The sequence below is a fragment of the Talpa occidentalis genome, unplaced genomic scaffold (assembly GCF_014898055.3).
Source record: "Talpa occidentalis isolate TD23 unplaced genomic scaffold, MPIMG_talOcc4v2.1 talOcc4.9, whole genome shotgun sequence".
NCBI lineage: Eukaryota > Metazoa > Chordata > Mammalia > Eulipotyphla > Talpidae > Talpa > Talpa occidentalis.
This window is the reverse complement of record NW_023605305.1, coordinates 27,804,614-27,822,345: the sequence shown is the minus strand read 5'-3', so window position 1 is coordinate 27,822,345 and position 17,732 is coordinate 27,804,614. Positions and strand designations below refer to the sequence as shown.

At 55.8% G+C, this 17,732-nt stretch overlaps 3 protein-coding genes and 1 non-coding gene across 5 annotated transcripts; 2 read left to right on the top strand and 2 right to left on the bottom strand.

Annotated features, from left to right (window-relative positions):
• The first annotated feature begins 2,022 nt into the window (after window positions 1-2,022).
• Window positions 2,023-2,139, top strand: LOC119237394 (U5 spliceosomal RNA). The gene has a single exon (XR_005123319.1). It is a non-coding gene; the product is annotated as a U5 spliceosomal RNA (small nuclear RNA).
• Window positions 2,140-5,831: 3,692 nt separating this feature from the next.
• On the bottom strand, window positions 5,832-9,950 carry BTBD19 (BTB domain containing 19). Of its 2 annotated transcripts, XM_037499057.1 has the most exons (8): window positions 9,495-9,950; window positions 7,743-7,956; window positions 7,603-7,656; window positions 6,690-6,749; window positions 6,524-6,592; window positions 6,313-6,444; window positions 6,079-6,204; window positions 5,832-5,966 (listed from the first exon to the last, which is right to left on the bottom strand). In XM_037499057.1, the coding sequence occupies exons 1-8, from the start codon at window positions 9,578-9,580 to the stop codon at window positions 5,832-5,834; spliced, it is 876 nt and encodes a 291-aa protein (XP_037354954.1). In that variant the 5' UTR covers window positions 9,581-9,950. The 2 variants fall into 2 exon arrangements, with proteins under 2 accessions (XP_037354954.1, XP_054547059.1); XM_054691084.1 differs by lacking the exons at window positions 6,690-6,749; window positions 7,603-7,656.
• Window positions 9,951-10,993: 1,043 nt separating this feature from the next.
• DYNLT4 (dynein light chain Tctex-type 4) lies at window positions 10,994-12,362 on the top strand. Its single transcript, XM_037500331.2, has 2 exons — window positions 10,994-11,118; window positions 11,677-12,362. The coding sequence occupies exon 2, from the start codon at window positions 11,688-11,690 to the stop codon at window positions 12,345-12,347; it is 660 nt and encodes a 219-aa protein (XP_037356228.1). The 5' UTR covers window positions 10,994-11,118; window positions 11,677-11,687; the 3' UTR covers window positions 12,348-12,362.
• On the bottom strand, window positions 12,361-17,414 carry PLK3 (polo like kinase 3). The gene is made up of 15 exons (XM_037500330.1): window positions 16,965-17,414; window positions 16,680-16,787; window positions 16,470-16,586; window positions 16,197-16,326; window positions 16,031-16,118; window positions 15,156-15,251; window positions 14,867-15,065; window positions 14,627-14,753; window positions 14,336-14,427; window positions 14,001-14,094; window positions 13,781-13,864; window positions 13,530-13,692; window positions 13,251-13,380; window positions 12,992-13,105; window positions 12,361-12,891 (listed from the first exon to the last, which is right to left on the bottom strand). Exons 1-15 carry the CDS (start codon window positions 17,172-17,174, stop codon window positions 12,697-12,699), a joined length of 1,947 nt encoding a protein of 648 aa, XP_037356227.1. The 5' UTR covers window positions 17,175-17,414; the 3' UTR covers window positions 12,361-12,696.
• Between the last annotated feature and the right edge of the window lie 318 nt (window positions 17,415-17,732).

The following is a 17,732-nucleotide window of genomic DNA, read 5'->3' as shown; positions in this document are numbered from 1 at the left end:
CCATCCTCCTGTTCCAGCAGCACGGGGTTAGGGACAGGCAAAGAGACACAGACATGCCAGGGGTGGGAGGTGAAGTGAAAGCAGATCGGGAAAGTGGCCAATTGAAGCAAAGATGGGGACAGCAGGGTCTAGGGAAACATTTTGTGAGTTTTGTGCCCAGACCAACCTCTGGACTCAATAGAGGCCTTCACCAGTCAGCAGCCAGCGTGGTGCCCCAAAGGCTCCTTTGACCAGACAGCTAGGACATCAGCTGTGGGAGCTCCAGAAACAGGTTGTGCTAGCAAGCAGTGAAGTCCTGTATTTAAGATGTTTGTTCTGTAAGGTTATTGTACAGCCCACATCCATCATATTTGAAGATTCTGGCCACACCCCTGGGCCAGAGTACAGAGCCTCGCCCAGGGATGTGGGGGAGGTCCTATATTGCCCTTCCCCAACTATCCCAGGGCTCAGTCTGAACTGGGTTCCAGCCCTGGATTCCAGCCACCCACTAACCAGGAAGGGTCCTACCTCACCCTACCCAACCCCACTAGGCGAAAGGCCATAAAACCACATTCTGACAAAAAGAAGGGGCGGTGCTAAAGGGGGAGGCTACTGAAGCTGAATCAATACTCAATTGCTTAAAAAGACTTAAGAGAAGCAAATAGTTGGCTCAGAACTTTGAGTAGGGGGTGCATCCAGGGAATTTGGGTCAAGAAGTGCTCGGGTCACTACAGAGGGGACTTTGGGTGGAACAGATGAGCTCATCAGGCTGGAATACTGCAAAAAAGGTCAGCCCACTGCGCCACTTACCACCCGAGTGACCTGGGAAAGTTAGTTAATCTCACCGAGCCTCAGAGTCTCCAAATGGGAAGATGACAGTCTATAGGCTGCTCTTTTTCTTCCAGGATTTGAATGAAATCATTTTTGCAAGCAATGACCTGCCATCTCATAGACACCCTGATTATTTTCGTAGTTTGTATAGATGTTAGCTCTGCTGGAAGTTGTTGTTCTGATTGCATGCTAAAGAAACAACCCAGAAGTGTAGAGTCACAGTCCTGGTGTGGGAGCAGCTGAAGGGATTCCAGCTCCTGGCGGCTGGACTATCGCAGGAGTGGTCAGTCCTAAGTGTGCACATTCTATCTCTGGGGACCAGCCCCAGTGCTTGAGGGCAGCCCAGCTTGGGTGGCCCCTCACACCACTCAGCCCTCTGACTTCAACACTTATCATGGTTCCCCATCACTGACAAGCCTTTCCAGGCCTAACTTCATATCAAGCCTATGTCATCGCCCCAGCCTCTTCCTGTCAGTGCCCCAGGCAGACCCACACTCTTACTCAGACCATGCTCTACTCTGCACAGGCTGTATCATTTTCAGCATCCACCTCGCAGGCTATTCCCTTTGCCAGAAAACTTTTCCACCTTCCCTTGACCAAACTGTCCTTCAAGATAAATTGGATGCCATCCTCACCCCCACCTTCACTACCCTGCCCACTGTGGTCCCAGGAAGCCCCTGAATGTCTCTGCTCAACTGCTTCTGCACTACGAAAAAAATAATTAATTAAATCATAAATTAATACTAATAATAATAGAGTAGATAGTACTGAAACTCGGCAACTGGGACAGCACTTAATCCCAGGCGCTGTACGAGGCGTGGGAAACGCCCATAACTCCCCTGGCAAACCAGGCGAGGGTAACTTGGGAGACCTGAAAGGAGAGACCAGACCTAACCTCCAGGGGTCCCTCTGGCGCCTCCCCGCCCAGGCCCGCCTAGGCCCGCCTAGGCCCGCCCAGAGCGCCCGAGTCACCTACGGGTCGGGGCCGCCTGTAATTTGCATACCCATGGTGCACCACGGAAAGACCGGTCCACGGTGCTTGAAGTCCAGCTCCACGGGGACAGCATCGCCGTTGCAGGGCACGCTGCCTGCTAGAGACATGCTGTCGATGCAGACTCCACGCAGGGCGTGAGAACCACACAAGTGCAGAACAACCATGAGTGAGCTAAGTGTTAACTTGCTCTGGGAGGGGCCAAGCAGGTGTTGGCTGTTATACTCTGGTTTCTCTTCAGATCGTATAAATCTTTCGCCTTTTACTAAAGATTTCCGTGGAGAGGAACAATTCTGAGTCTTTACCCAATTTTTTGTGGCCTTGCTTTTAGCAGGGCTCTATTTCAAAGTTCAAAAATAGAACCGTCAGTTTTAGTTTTCTCAGTAAGCTGCTAGCAAGGTGATTGCTTGTGTGTTTCCAGTGGCTTTGTCACTGAGAAAACCTCTTTCAGCTGCTGGCTTATACATTTTCTTAAAGCATTTTTTTTTTCCCATACTTAGTTGCTTTGTTTTTCTTCATGTTATTTTTCTTTTCTTACATTATCTTTTGTTTTGTACTACGGCTTCTTGGGTTTTTATATATGGGCTTTTTCGTGGTTGTCTATGTTACTGTTTGAGGACTGGATTTTGCCCTAATTTCTCCAGTGCATTCTATGACCTTAAATCCTGGCACAGGAGCTCTCAAATATTTGCAGAACAAATTGGATATGTCATTTAATCTTTTCCACTATGTGTAAGGAAAATTCATCCAAACAAGTTTAAAGATCTAATTGCATTTATTTATTTTTTTTTTTAAGATTTATTTATTTATTTATTTATTTGTTTGTTTATTTATGCAAGCACTGGGTACAGTCAGAAGCGCGAGAGGGTGAGAGAATTCACCAGAGCCAGAGCGGGGAGCAGAACAGGCAGAAGGACTGAAGTACACTGCTGAGGGGAGCAGCGGGTGGCAGGAGAGGTCTGCGGCCATGTGGGACCCTCACCCGGCGGCCGGGGATCGAACTGGCGCTGCAGAGGCTGCGGGCAGCTTCGCAACCCAGCGCTCAACCGCTGCACCACCAGGGAGGCCCTGCATTTATTTTTCTTAAAGATTTATTTATTTATGAATACAAGAACTAGGGTGTAAGTCAGAGGTGGGGGTGGGGTGGGAGGGGCGTGAGAGGATTTGCCAGAGACAGATTGGGGAGCAGAACAGGCAGATCTACTGAAATACACTGCAGAGGGGAGCAGAGGGTCAGACAGGAGAGGTCTGTTGCACCATGTGCTCACCTCCCTGGCCGGGGATCGAACTCATGCAGCAGTGGCTGGTGATCGTTTCATAGCACTGTCTTTAACTCCTGCAACACCAGAGAGGCCCTCCAACTAAACGACTCCTGAGCTACACAGTATCCCGTGGAGCAAGGAGGGAGACCCAGCAAGAAATACAAAAATACAAAATGGAAGGTTTTCATAGTTGAACAAGATTATTAGTGCCAAAGAAAAGATTATTCCAGGCAAAAACCACCCGACCTCAGGGAAAGGCGGGGGGCGGGGGGGGGGATGATCCTTTTATTCAGATTTTTGTCTCACTAGTGCTAACCAGAAAACTCCAGTGTGATTGGTTTACAATTCCACTTTGGGGAGTGGCTGAAACTGGAGTTAGGTTAGGTATTAATTCTTGGGTGAGGCCCAGCATGAGGAACTCCATTTTGTGCCTATTTTTTTAATTTTTTAACATAAGCACTTCACGAGATTACTCTTCTAAGAACCCTATTAAGTAGGTTTTATTATTATCTCTTTTACAAGTACGGAAACTGAGGTATAGGAAAGGTCAAGTACTCTTACTCATGTCACACATCAGAAAGGAGTGGCGCTAGGATTTAAGCCCAGGCAGTGTTGCTCTTGAAACATGCTCTTCACCTCTGTGCTATTTGACAGGGTTCAGGAAATGCTATGCCAAAATACGTCACTTTGGTATGTTGAATATTTTATGCTGAGGGAATTAAAAAAAATAAAAAAGTCACTGACAGTCCAGTCCACCCCTGCCCTCTTCCCTTAAAAATCTGTCATAAAACTCTTAAGTTTTAGCAGAAAGGGGAGGTAAAAGGGGAGGTCCCAGGTTCCCTGCCCCACCCAAGGAAGGGTGGAACAGAAAGGAAAAGCTAGAGAAGGCAGGGGAAAAGCACTTGGGAGAGGATAAAAGGAAGACAAGGAGACTTGGAGGAGTCCCATGGAGCAGAGAGACATGTGAAGAAGCAGCCAAACTTGCTTCTTGGCCTTGGACTTGCACCTGGGACTTGGGGGACATGACAGGAGACACGAGGAAGAGACAGAGACGTGGGTGAGAGACCTGTAGGAAGACTGACAATGGTAGCCTTTATCTTGACTTGAATTTTCATTTTGCTCTTTTCCTTCCACCTCTTTCCTTGGGTTCCCCACCAGAAGGTGCCTTAGACTTGTGGCAAACTTTAGGGCCTCGTGGCCCCCCTTTGGGCTAAACCTATTTGGCTGGGCATTTACCTATGAGTGGATGGATAATTTGGGGTGTTTAAACCATTTTAACTATATTCTTTCTCTTCACTCTATTGCACAATAATTGTATAAAAGTTCTTTTCTATTGAAGGTTTTACGCCCTAAGAGTATGTTTTGTGATGGCAGAACACATTAGAAATGGCAGGTTTGGTGGTCCCGGGATGCCCATCATTCTGCCAGCTAAACAAACTAATACAGAGAAAAGGACGCCCTTATTTCAAAAGACAAAAGGACTCAGAACCAAGCAGGCCTTGCTAAAATTCCCCCAGTTTGCACTTAGCTCATACACTAACTACATATTCTTCCACAACTGTCCACTCTTCAAACTTAATGTAAACAATATTCAGGTTTGAACCATTTCTTCTGATCTTTCTTTTCTTATGAAGGCGCCTGTCATGTAAAATATGTTTTAAGTAAATGCATATTTTTTCCCCTGTTAGTCTGTCTTTGTCAACTGAAAAATAATAATCACCACTGTGATGAGAAAAGATTAAGAAATTTTATTTTCCAGAGTCAAGAATGAGGGCCAGCCCTCAAGTTCCGATCAGTGGCTCCCCCAGCCTTAACCCCCAAGGCTCGCAGGGACACACCAGTGACACCCAGGTTGGTTACAGTATAAAAACATTACCCAGGGGAAAATGAGTAACTCCCAAGGTGGCTTGAATACCCGCTTAAATGCTGTCATCACGAAAGATGAAAGAAAAGTGCAAGGAAGCCAGTTATGGGGAAGTCACCAGGGAAAGCACGAAAAACTAGGGTAAGATTTGTTAAGCAGATTTCGGTGGGTGCCTTCACTGATAAAATACTCTCTGGGGTTAGTCATCCTTCTTTTCTGGTACACAGGGAGACACCCTGACAAGCTATTTCCTTTATAAATGTAATTTTCCCTCACAAAACGGTTAAGTTCCGTTTTCATAGCATCATCTATTTATCGAAATAATACCTACGCCAAAGTAGCCTATTTTGAGGTGGCACATGGGCCGCTCTTCAGTGTCTTCGAAGGTAGAAGTCACAGGAAGCAGATATGAGGGAGAAGGACAGGGCAGGGACGACCCCGTTTGTAGGTGTGGGCACCCGGGGAGCTGGACACTGGGGGGAGACCTGGGGAAGGATCTGGAGGGAGCCCGCTTCTGGCCTGAGCCTGAGGTTCCTGCGGGGCATTGAGGGGCGCGATCTGAGGAGGCAGAATTAAAGATGGGGCTGAGCTGAAATGCTACGCAGGGGTAGCGAGAGTGGCCGGGGCGGGCGAGCGCGCGCAGGCAGCCGGTGCGCACCCAGGCTGCGCCGCACAGCAAATCCCAGCGGCCCGACTTTCCCGCGCACCCCAGGCTGCGCCCCCCCGCGCCGGCACCCGCAACCGCAACCGCCTGCTCCCCAAACCCCACCCACAGGACGTGGCGCGAGGCCGCGGGCGAGCCTTCCGGGCGAGCTGGGACGGGGAGCCGGCGGCGCGCGCCGGGCGTGGCGGGAGCTGTAGTTGGGAAGGGCCCAGATGGCCTCTCGAGTCACGGCCTCCTCGGTCACTTGAAGGTCAGGTCTAGAAAACGGTGGTGCTCCCGGGGCAGGGTGCCCGTCCGGCGGCGGCACGGGGCGCCCGGGGCCGCGTCCCCCCTCCGCAGCGCGTGGCACTTCCAAGCCTCCACGATCTGCTCCACCTGCAGCGGGAGGCCGGTCACCGCGGGGGCCCCGGGCCAGACCCGCCCCCCGGGCCTCCCTCACCCCCACCCGCTCCCGAGTGGGTCCGAGCCCGGTCCCCTGCGCCCGCACCGGGATGAGCGGCTCCCGCCGGTTCTGCTCTTCCAGGGCGCTCAGCTCCGCCGGGGCCAGCAAGGCCAGTCTCAGCTCCCGCACCACGGGGGCCGCCACCTCGGCCACGGGCCGCTCCAGCACCGCCTGCGAGCGTCATGCGGTCGGGCGCTTGCTCCGCCGCTCGCTGCCCGGTTCCCGAAGCCCGAATCTCCTTCAGCGCCCCCACCCCGCGTCCCTCGAGGCCCCACTCACCGCGCCCACGCGCGCCCAGCTCCGAGCGGCCAGGACGAGCTCAGACTCGTCCACGCGGAGCTTGTCGCTGCGCAGCAGGAGCAGCAACGCGGGCGCCGACAGCTCCAGGAAGCCGCGGGTCCGGAGCGTCTCCTGTGGGTCCCCAGATGGGTCAGGGGGGAGCAGAATGAGGTGTGTGGGGTTAGAGAATGAAGGTGCGGGAGGGCTGTACCTGACTGTGGGCCTCTATGAAGGCTATGCAGCACTCCTGCAGCGGGCCCAGGCCAAAGGTCACGGCCACCTGGGGCAGACAGAGGAAGGTCAGGTGGGAGACCAGAGGCCATGTTCCCCGGCCCTCCACACCCGGGCGACCGGCAAGCCTGTCCAGCAGCCCTCACCTGCAGGGCCTCACAAACCAGCTCCACATCCAGCACCTTCACCACAAACTCCAGGCACAGCTGAGAACAAATATGAATGTGAGTTTGTGCCAAGCTGTCCCTGCTCCAAGACCCCAGCCAGCCCCACCCCAGAAGGAGTGAGCAGGCTTAGAACAATGAGCCACCCAGGCAGGCTCCTAGCAGCTCCAGACCCACCCAGACCAGGCCAGGGTGGGCAGAGAATCACCTTGGCCTAGGGCTTGGCAAACCTGGAGGCGCTCAGGACTAGCAAAAAGCCAAGCCTAGCCACCTACTTTCTAGCACATTCTCCACCAATTAGACCAATAAGCGTCATGCAAAAGTACTCTCCCTTTCAGGATTCTTCCACCACCTGTCCCCTCCCTGACTCAAAGACACTCCTGGCCAGACCCGGTCACCCTCTCCAATCTCATCGCATCCTTTCACACTCTTAATCCAGCTATACTAAAAACTTACTAGCTCCTTTTGTGCCTCTGTGATTAGAATGCCATCTTCCCACACCCTCTCTAAACAAACTTCTACAAGTTCTACAAGACTGTTTCCTCCTCCAGGAAGTCTCCCCAACTCTCTCCGCAGTAGCAGGACTAGATACCTCCTCCACTTAGTCTCAGACCATTTATCCTCATCTGTCACCCTTCTTACGCCATCCGGTTGTATTCTCATGTCTGTTTTCTCTCTCGGAAGAATGGGAATCAAACTGACTTGTATCTACAGCACCAGCCATAACCACTCTGTGTGCCACACAGGGCATACACGAATGTCATCTACATGGAGAGCTACCCATACTTCCCTCTATATTGGTACACATCCTTCTCCAATCCAGGAGCGTGTGAGACAATAAGAATCCAGCCCACTGCGGCAAGGGAAATGAGAGAGTGGCAGGCACAAAACCTACCTCTCGAAGTTCCTCCAGCCCATACTCCACAGCAGCTGTCAGCACCTCCAGCACCTGCAGAGTGGGTGGTTGGGGGGATGGAAGGGAGTTTCCCCTGTTCCTCAGCCCACCCCCTGCTTCTCCCAACCCAGTGGGCTCACAGAGTGGCGGTGCAGCTTGACACTGTTGGTATACAGGAACTCTAGCACTGCCAGGAAGGCCTCAGCTGGAACAGTGCTTAGCACCACGGGGTTAGGTACTGCAGATCCTGGCTCCAGGCCCAGAAGTTGCTGGAAGAAGTTGCATCTACAGGCCAACAAGCACCGGTGGGCAAACACCTCCTGCCTTTCTTGACCAACTAAAAAGCGAATATCACTGTGGGAGAGAGAGACAGAGAGCTGGGGGAGAAGAGGTCAGACAAAGCAACTCTAGATTTTGTCTTTGCCCACTTGGGCCTTTGGTCCCTTAGCTATCATAGAAGAGGCAGGGCTGAGTTCTTCCAGCAGGTCTGGAACATGTAGACCTGGGTTCTAGTCCCAACTCAGCCCCATGGTAGTTCAGGCAAGTGACTTCCTAACTTTGTGTTTTGGACTTCTTGCCTATAAAATGGGATGGTAGACCTCCCTGGTGGCCCAGGGATTAAGTCTCAGCACCATCACCGCTGCAGCCTGAGTTCCATCCCCGACCAGGGAGCTGACCCACATGGCGCAGCAGACCTCTCCTGTCTCGCCTGCTGCTCTCCTCAGCAGGGTGTTTCAGCAGATCCACTTGATCTGCTCTGCACAGTCTGTGCTCTGCACAGTCTCTGGTGAATCCTCTCACCCCTCCCCCACAACTCTGGCCTACACCCCAGTTCTTCTACACAAAAATAAAAATAAAAAAATACAAACAATTTTTTTTTAATTAAAAAAGAAATGGGATGGTAATCCCAAACCCTCAGGTCTCAGAGGAAATGGCTTGATCACAGGGGAGAGGAGAGACCAGGGCTGATGGCAGCAAAATTGAACCCACATCCCTCCACCCTTCTGCCTCCCCAGCCTGAGTCTTGGGGGAAGGGAGGCTTCTCCACAAACTGCAAACAGAGCTTTTTTCAGCCTCCTTCAGGCACCTCCTTCAGGAGGGGGGTGCAGAGTGCACTGACTGCAGACAAGTCGGTCTTGCACTATCATGAAGCTAGACCACATTTTCCATTTTCATGATTACTTCCGGCCCAGCCTCTGAGCCTCAGAACAATTTAGGGAGTAGGAGGCAGGAGATGAAGCCTAAGCTACCTGGAACCTCTTAATCCCTGGTCCAAGACCCAGGGCCCCACTACTCAGGCAAGACTGTGGTCCCTAAAGCAATAGGGTTATGGCCTTAGGGAGGAGCAGAGCTTTGAAGCAGTGAGACAGAAAGCTGCATTTTAGTTCTCTGGAGCAGCCCTCCCCCTGCCCCCATCCCTGATTTCAGACACCTAGCATCCTGGGCAGGCCATGAGCCCAAGGCAGCACCCTTGAACTACTTCCTCTCTGATTCTGACTCAATCCCTTGAGCTTTGTTCTTCTGTGAATCCCTAGTTTACTCCTCAGCCTCTCCAGGGAAGACACAAGTTACTTTCCCTTTCAGGATCCAGGGGGCAGACAGCCCTTCTCTGCCAGAGATGGGGAGAGAGGGGGAAGGAAGGTCTTTGCCTAAGATCACACAACTGCTCTGAGCTCCAGCCCCCTCTACCTCTCCCCTTCCCCACAAATGGCTGTCAGGATATCAAGGAAATTGAGTGACCAGTAGCCACCTTCTACACGTCCCCAAACTGAGCTCACCAGGGAGGAGGGTCAAGTCCTAATTCCCCACCTCTTCTGTAGTCTGGGCTTCTTCAGAGTCCTGGGGCCCAGCCGATACTGCTAGGGAAAATCCAGACAGGCGCTATCCCTCACCTGTATAGGGGGTTGTTGACGAGGCTTCGGAGTGCTGTGGAAAAGGACGAAGTCTCCCCATGCACAACCAGTCCTGGGGTCTCCATGGATAGATAGGACAGGGGGAGTAAATAAGTGGAGTAGCTTGCTCTCGGTCTGTGAGGTAGTGGGTAGGAAGAAGCAGGAGGCCTAGCCAGGCCTTAGAACTGGCGAGGAGACTAGAAAGACCAGAAAGGGCGGAGCAGGAGCTTCAGAGGCCTGTTTGCTGAGAAGCTAAAGTTTTGGGGATGGGGAAGGAGAGGACCATGTTCCTAATGGAAGCATCAGGGGCCTGTAGAGGCCCAAGCTTCCACTCAGGGTTAGGGACAGACTCCCGGAAAGGGCCAGGAGACACTGAGTTGGAGTTGATATAGGAGAGGCTGGCGGCTGGAAGCTGGCAGCAGATGAGGCCCCAGCTGGGAGCCTGCCCAGGCAGCACTGGGGTAGGAAGCCAGTGGGTTTCCACGGAAACTGGAGTGAGGCCTGAGAGCAGGCCCCGCCTATGTCTCACAGGTCCAGGAAAGCTTCAGCCCTGCGGGGCCATAAGCAAAGTCAGAGGGTCTTAGCACCCTGGCCTTGCACAGAGTTCAAAGTTGAAAATCCCTGCTTCTCCTCACTTCCTCTACAAAGGCACACAGTGTCTGCATCAGGTTTGCTAGGCCTGGGGAACCCCCCTCAACAGGGAAAGTCCTCACCCCCATGGATAGTTTCCTGGGCCCAGACCAGGCTTGTCTGGGCAGTCCCATCCGAGTCCCGAGGGGGGAAGGGGAGATCAGGTGAGGAGGCGTCAGCTCTGGGAAAGGCTCATGACCTCTGGCATCCCTGAAATGAAACTCAGTGTGTGGGGGAGGGGTGCTGGGGTACAATGGGGACTCCCAGGGAATACAAGAGGTGTGGCCAGCTGGGAACAAGCCCTAGGACACTTGGGTCAGCAGGGGTCAGAAAGCTGGACTAGGGTTCACTGCGAGTCACTGCTGTGTCAGGGAGTTCTGGCTGTCCCAGCCCCCCTGCACTCCAGCACACAGCCCTGAGCTGAGGAAGTCATCCAAGCCACACCCTAGCTCTGCACTGGGAGCGGAAATGTTTGTCCTTGTTGAGGCTGATGGGGAGACCATAGAACCATGACGTACTCCTTCCTGTGGGCTGGATCCTGATTCCTGAATAGCCACCCCCGCAGCCTCAAGTCCTCCCATATCCCAGGCCTCTGTGACTTGCTCACAAGACGCGAGTCAGTCTTCACAAGGGAGAAATGGATGGTGGCTCAGGGGCCCTGGGTTGGGGCAGCACCTTTCTGACCAAAGCCTCTCTAGGTGTCCCCTCAGTGATTATTGTCATGGTAATACCCAGGCACCTGTGGCTCAGCACACGCTCACAGTAGTAACACTCAGGTTAAGCCAGAGCCAGGGCTGGAGGAAGGGAAGCAGGGAAGGAGTGCTTGCCTAGCAACCCATGGCAACTCCACAACACAGGCCAGGGGCATTGCCCCTCCCACTGCCGAGGGCGGTGGAACAAGGAGAGATTGGAGGCCAAAGGCTCCCGGTGACTCAGGTGCCTGCCTGCAGGAGTTTCGAGAAGAGAGGGCAGCATCCCAGAACTGAATTTGGAGGTAGGGCCAAAGGCAAGAAGCAGAGGGTGGAAGCAAGTTCATGAGTCACCTGCCCTGGGTATGGGCCAGTTGTTTGGGGGTGGGGGTGGGATCTTTGTATAAGCCACCCTAGGAACAGGTAGGGGTGCAAAATGACTGGATTCAATACCCAGACCTAGAAGGATCTGTAGCTCTGGGATCTGTCTTTCCCTCCTTCTGGTTTGGGGTTGGCCACACCACTGTCCAGGATGAGGCAGAGGCAGATTTCCCCTTCTGACAAAGTCAGGTGGAAACGAGAAAAGGCAGTGTACTCAGAGCTCACTTAGCTAACCCCCAGAGGAAAAAGGAGCGTAGGGAGCAGCAGCCAGCCCAAGACGAGATTGTTACCAGCATCTCTTCCCTTGCTTACGTCCTAACGGCCCTTAACCTAGGAATCCACATAGCTCTAGACTACTTGAGTCACCTGTTCCCAAATCATAGCTAAGAAGGGGCTATAGCGGGGGAAACGAGTAAGAGACGAGGTGGTTGGTGTACAGAGGTGCGCGGTAAGTCCATCCCGTCCAAGTGTGAGCCTTCCAGTCCGCAGATCCATGGCTGGAAGACCTGCGTTCCCTGGACGTCAGGAAGAGGAGGCTGCTAGAGACCCAGGGCTGAAACTATCACCGGCACAGCCCCCAGGCCGCCTGCCCAGCATTGATGAGGCGCGACCGGCAGTGCCCGGCCCGGCTTCCCGCCGGGGCTCGGTGCTGGGCCTGGCCTCGTCCTTTTCACGGCGCAACTCGCTGGCCGGGCCAGGCTTGGGTGCTGGAGGTCGGCGACCATCCCAAGGCCCTGTGCCCCCTCTAGGCTCGCGGGTCAGCTTCTCGGGGCTGCCCCTGGCGCCTGCCCGTCGGGTGGCGCCCTCGTACCGCACGGAGCCCGCACCCGGGGAGCGCTGGGAGGCAGCAGGCGCACAGCGGGCTCTGGAGGCGGCGCTAGCCTCGCGGCTGCGCGATGCAAGCTATTCGGGCGCAGAAGCAGGGTCGCTGGCCCGGGAGCTCTGCGAGCAGGTGCGAGTGCGCTTGCGCGAGCTCTGCCCCCCGCGCTACAAGCTGGTGTGCAGCGTGGTGCTGGGGCCGCGCGCCGGCCAGGGCGTGCGCGTCGTCAGCCGCGCGCTCTGGGACGCGGCCCGCGACGGGCTGGCTTCTGCCTCCTTCACCAACGCTTCGCTCTTTGCCGTGGCCACGGTCCACGGGCTCTACTGCGAATGAGATGGCCTTCCAGTTCTGCAAAATGGTTTATTATCCCAGGAGGAGTTCCCCTCTGGGGCTTACATCTCAATAAATAAATGTCTGTCAATAAATAAAACTGGTCCATAAATAATGCCCCCTAGCTGGGGGCTAAGGCTCAGGCTTATCTTGGAGAAGGGGCAGGAGACACCGAGGATAGGAGCCTCCAACTCCAGTAAAGCTGGTCCCTGATTCCCTGGGGGATTCAGTCCAGAGCCCCCAGTGAGGCACCAAAGGGACAAGAAGGGCCACAAAGGCAAAGGCCAGAACCTTGCAGGCACAGGCCTGAGGCCTGAGGGTTTGGGTGGTGGCCTGCTTCACATGTTGGGGCCTAGGCTGCAGGGCAGCGGTCCCGGAGCAGGTGCAGAGCGTAGCGGAGCCGCTGGCGCAGATCTGGGGAGCATCCCAGCTGCTGGAGGTGGGAGGCCAGGTAAGTACAAGCACTGCGATTGCGGCCCACAAAAGTCACAAGGAGAGGCTCCCAGCCACTGAGGATCAGCTTGGTGTGGTCCCCGTAGAAGTTCACCTGTGCACAGGATAGCAACACTGGTCAGGACCCAGGCCATTTCTTCCCCAGCACCCTAGGCCCCACAGACCTTGCAGTCAACTCCAGGAGCGGCTCTTACCTGGACAGTGCCATCACTAAACAGCATGAGTAGGGCCTGGTCAGTCTTGACCCACTGCAGCAGGAGTGGGGGCACAGGCACCTCTACTTCTTCCACACTGGGTAGGTCTCCACCCTGAAAGCAGGGACATTGTCAGGACCCTTCTGGTATGAGTCTCCCTTAGAGGTTCAGCCTCTAGCTTTGAGCACACAACCCCCCCACCACCACCCCAAAGGGGAATAAGAAGGAATCAGAATGTTTTAGTTCCCAGTCCACACACCTTCATGAGGTGCTGCTCCATGTAGGAGGTGAAGTACCTCAGGACACCCAGCTGAGGCTGCAGGGCCCGTGGCACAGCGCTCACAGAAAAGGAGTAGTGCTTTGTGCTGGTGGGGTTGTAGTGTACGGTCCTAGAGCAGAGGAGACAGGTCAGCAGGAGCCCCGCACTGTCTCCCTTCTCCTGAGAGACTCCAGGCCCCGGAGCCAGACTGAAGGTATCAGGGCCTGAAGGTACTAGATGTCAGGGCCCAGATACAAGGCACCCCACAACAGCACTTACTTTTTGTTGGCTGACAGGGCCATGTGTGTACCATTGTTGAAGAGCACAGCCACATGGCGGCTGGACAGTTGATACCCAAAACCATACTTGTTGGAGTAGTCAATCCACTTGCTGACCCATACCAGCGGCTCTGGCTGTGCCAGGGGAGCTGGGTTCTGTTCCGCTGTCAAGGGAGAGAGAAAAAAAGACTGTTTCTCATCTCCCAGTCAAAAGACTCCCACACCATTCACAGGATCAGACCGCAACCTTACCTGGGGGCATGAAGGCCAGGCAGTTTCTCAGAGCACAGAGGGCTGACTCTACCACTGTGGCCACAGTCAAACCTTCTTCAAACCCTGAAGGGAACAGGGCAATGGGAATTAGACATTAGTTACCCAGGACCCAGACTATGTTGCTCTGCCCGCTCTTTCCCTTTGGTCCCTGGCTTAGCCCCAGTGCCCTCTAGCACTTCTCATCCTCCTGGCTGCTCACCATCTCCACTACTCGCCAGGGTCCCACGGGGTGAGCTGTCTTCAGGCGCTGTCTCTACCAGGCTGACGGGGCCTGGACCAGAAGCTGCTGGAGCCTGGAGGATTAGGTAGGGACAGGGAGTGAGATGGGCCCCAAGAGCCAAATCTTCGAGAGTCCATGGCCCAGCCCTGCCCTGGCTGCCAGGGCACCTGAGGTCAGCCCCGCCTGGCTAATGAGACACAGCCAATTAGGACACCACGAGGCCAGATGCTTCACCAGCCTCTTTTATCCCAGGCTTCCCACAGCTGCTAGGGTGGGGGTGAGTCAGGACAACACTGCCCACGTGAGCACCTCACCTCGGGCCTGGCATCCTGGTGGCCAATGGATGTCCGTGTGAGGCCATTCACCAAACAGGAGACTTCATCCCGCTCTTCAGGATGGTTTTTACCTGGGGAGGGGGTGGGTATAGGCCTCAGCCTGCTGCCTAGCTCCCTACTTCCCATAGGATTATACAGATAGGCATACCCAACTGCATATATAACACACACTCTCCCCAGGAGTTCACAGGCACCCAAACTAACACCCCCAAAATGTAACAAGTCTCCCTGCTACTTTGTACCCTCAAACTATTGACATCGCAGACTCACTCTTATTCTTCTTCCTGCCAAAAAGGCTCTTGGTAACTTTGACAAACAGAATTCTAGCTGGGTTAAGGGGTATCAGGTCTGGGACTGTCACGCAGCTGCTGACAGGGAGTCGGTCCGGAGTGTAGCCCTGAGGGGGGGAGCCATGTGAGCAGAGAGAGACCCCAGGGGTCCTGTCATCTGCCCCCATTCAGTTCCCTGAGAATATACAGACTGGACTTCGGTGCTGCTTGTGCCACAGACCTTGGTAAAGAAGTCATGGCGCAGGATCTGGTCAATTGAGGGGCGGTCTTGGGGTGAGGCTCGAAGAATGGTGGCAAGGAGCTGCCGGGCAGACTGTGAGAGGCTGGCGGGCAGCGTGTAGTGAACCTGCTTGATGCAGCGGTACGTCTCCTTCAGGTCAACAGTCTCAAAGGGGGGGCTCCCACACAGCAGCGTGTACCTGTGGGGCAGAGCTAAAGGGGTCAGCAGTAAAGTGGAAGGTATGACCCCACCATGCCCCCACCTGTGTGCAGATGACCCTGGGACTCACATGACACAGCCCAGGGACCATATGTCTGCCTCAGGACCATGGCCCTGTCTCTGCAGCACTTCTGGAGCCACGTAGTTGGGAGTACCACAGATGGTCCTGAAAAGGGCAGGAAGGGGGAGAGGGAAAGGTTCAGAACCAGCCCAGCTAGTTCCCCCCCCATCCCTGCCCCCACTATGAGTGCAGACAAAGCAGCTGCCTGTCACCAAAGGCAAGAGAACTCCTGCTTGTCCTGGGACAATGGATGCCGGGGATGGCAGCTGAGTCCCCACCCACTCGCCTGGCCCAGCTGCTCAGCTGCTCTGCAGGACAGGGAGAGGCCCTGACCCCCAACCCAATCCTCTCCTCCAGGGTCAGAGGGCCCATCACAGATGCCTTCCCCTTTCCCCCACTCCCGTCTGTCAGACACCCATTCAGACTGTCACTTCCCAGGGTCTATGTCACACACACCAACACCAGCTGTCACATCCCCCATAAACACTCATCTGCCACACTTGCTCTCTGTGCCACTCACAGCCGCCATCGCAGCCACAGCAGGGTCTTCTTACACAACCAGGGAGTCCTGTCCTCCCATTCCCACACGCTCAGTCTGTCCCCAACACACACCTAGCCCCATCCACACACAGAGGCAGTCATACACCTCCAAGAATCCTTACACACCCATCTGTGTCAGGGACTCACACATGCACAAGACCCTCAGCCTTTCCATCTGTCCCAGCAACCCAAGCTGCCACCTCCACCCCCAAATACGCACAAACAGCCATCATCCCTTCCCTGCCATCACATGCACATATCAGGCAGTCATCTTGCCTCCCACACACACAGTCACGCACATCACTGTGTCACACACAGACTGTGGCCACCCCCTTCTCACTCACTTCTTCCTATGCTCTGGGGGCTCCATCTGGGTCGCCAGCCCAAAATCCCCCATCTTCAGTTCCATGTTCTCGGTGATAAAAAAATTTCCTGGACCAAGACAAAAAGGTGTGTCAGACTCCTTTCTCTCTGCCTTCCACTCCCCATTCTGCTGGCAAGCAGTCTCACCCAGCTTGAGGTCTCGGTGCAAGATGCCTCGCTGGTGCAGGTACTTTAATCCAGAAAGGATCTGTCGCAGGTAGTAGCGCACTTCTGGCTCCAATAGGGTGTGCCGGGCCTTCCAGATGTGGGCAAGGGACTGTGGAGAGTGACTGCTCAGTCCCTGGCCTGCTCCCCCTGACCCTCCCTGTACCCAAGCTAGCTGAGGAAAAACAGGCCCCTAACGCTGGGTATTCAGGCCCTGTTTCCCTGCTACGCACATCACCGTCACCCTCCCTTCACCTTCCGGCTGCAGAGCTCCAGGAAAATGTATATGTTGTCTGCATCCTCAAAGTGGTGCGAGAAACGCACGATGTGGCGGTGCTGCAGGTCGCGGTGCAGCTCAATTTCGTTTAGGATCTGCAACAGGGCCGGGGGGTTGTCATCCTCCAGGACTCCCACGCCATCATCCCCACCCCACCCCTAGTCCACTGGGCCTGGGCCCAGGCCCACCTTCTCCCGCTGATGCGGCTTAGTGATGCGGCTCTGCGAGATGACTTTGACCGCGAAGGCGTTGCCAGTCTCGGTGTCAGTGGCCTCGTAGCAGCGGGCGAAGCCTCCCTACGGGGAAGGGGCATCAAGTAGGGCGCTCCAGGGGAGGCCGCATCTGGCCCGAAGACGTCCCCAAGCCGAGGGCCAGCGCCCCAGACCCGCCTTGTCAGCGGCCAAAAAGGAGCCCGGCGGGCACCCTTCCACCCCGGCTAGCCCGGCTCCCCGATCGCCCCCCGCCCCGCTTACCTTGCCCAGCAGGCGGCCTTTGGAGTAGGTGCGGCCGCTGCGCGGGTCCGTGATCAGACGTCCAGGGTCCGGCGCCGGCGGCCCGGCCAGCACCTCGGGCTCGGGTCCCGGCATGGCACCCCGGGGCGGCCCGGGTCCGGCCGGGGGCGCGGGGGGAGCGGCAGCACGCGGGAAGGGGCGCGGGGACAGGAAGCCGGCGGCGGGCTCCATGCGGGCTGTGCGTCGCCGCGCGGACCCGCCTTGTTCTCGGTTCCGCCCGGCCCGGGCTGCGCGTGGCGCTGCCGGGACTCGCTACGCTGCGCTCGCGCCCGAGGGAGCCCGGCGTTTTTATCAATGAACGCCGGCCCCTCGCCTGCGGCTCGTCACCGAGAGACCGCCCCCTTCCTGGCGGCGAGTCACCGACCAGCAACGCCCTCCTGAGGCCTGACGTCACCCGGAGGCTCCGCCTCCCGCCCCGAGCGCCCGAGGCCGAGCCTCCAGCTCGCGCCCGAAAGACCAGCCGGGACTGCGGGCCCCTGCGGGCGCGGCGCGCCTGTGTGGCCTGCGGTTTCCCAGGCCCGCCCCTGTGCCGCCCTGGAGACGGCTAGGGCCGTTAGTGGGGGCGCCCGTCTTTCCCCCTCCTTTGCTGAAGTGCCAGTGCGGGCTGGGCGACCGGGGCGTTTCCCCAGCAGCTGCGTGGACCAGGGTTCCAGGCGGGAGTGGGGAGGCAGGGCTGGCGCTAGTCGCCTTTTAGTGCGGTGTCCATGATCGCGTCCCCTGCCTGTGGCC

Coding starts and splice junctions, on each gene's coding strand:
- BTBD19 (XM_037499057.1), bottom strand. CDS start 9,580: ATGGAGACCCCAGGACTGGTTGTGCATGGGGAGACTTCGTCCTTTTCC. Junction 7,657..7,742: donor TCAAGCTGCACCGCCACTCT/GTGAGCCCACTG, acceptor CCCACTCTGCAG/GTGCTGGAGGTGCTGACAGC. Junction 5,967..6,078: donor GGCGGGAGCCGCTCATCCCG/GTGCGGGCGCAG, acceptor CTCCCGCTGCAG/GTGGAGCAGATCGTGGAGGC.
- DYNLT4 (XM_037500331.2), top strand. CDS start 11,688: ATGGCTGGAAGACCTGCGTTCCCTGGACGTCAGGAAGAGGAGGCTGCT.
- PLK3 (XM_037500330.1), bottom strand. CDS start 17,174: ATGGAGCCCGCCGCCGGCTTCCTGTCCCCGCGCCCCTTCCCGCGTGCT. Junction 16,788..16,964: donor AAGGCCGCCTGCTGGGCAAG/GTAAGCGGGGCG, acceptor CCTTCCCCGTAG/GGAGGCTTCGCCCGCTGCTA. Junction 13,381..13,529: donor GCCCTGTCAGCCAACAAAAA/GTAAGTGCTGTT, acceptor CCTCTGCTCTAG/GACCGTACACTACAACCCCA.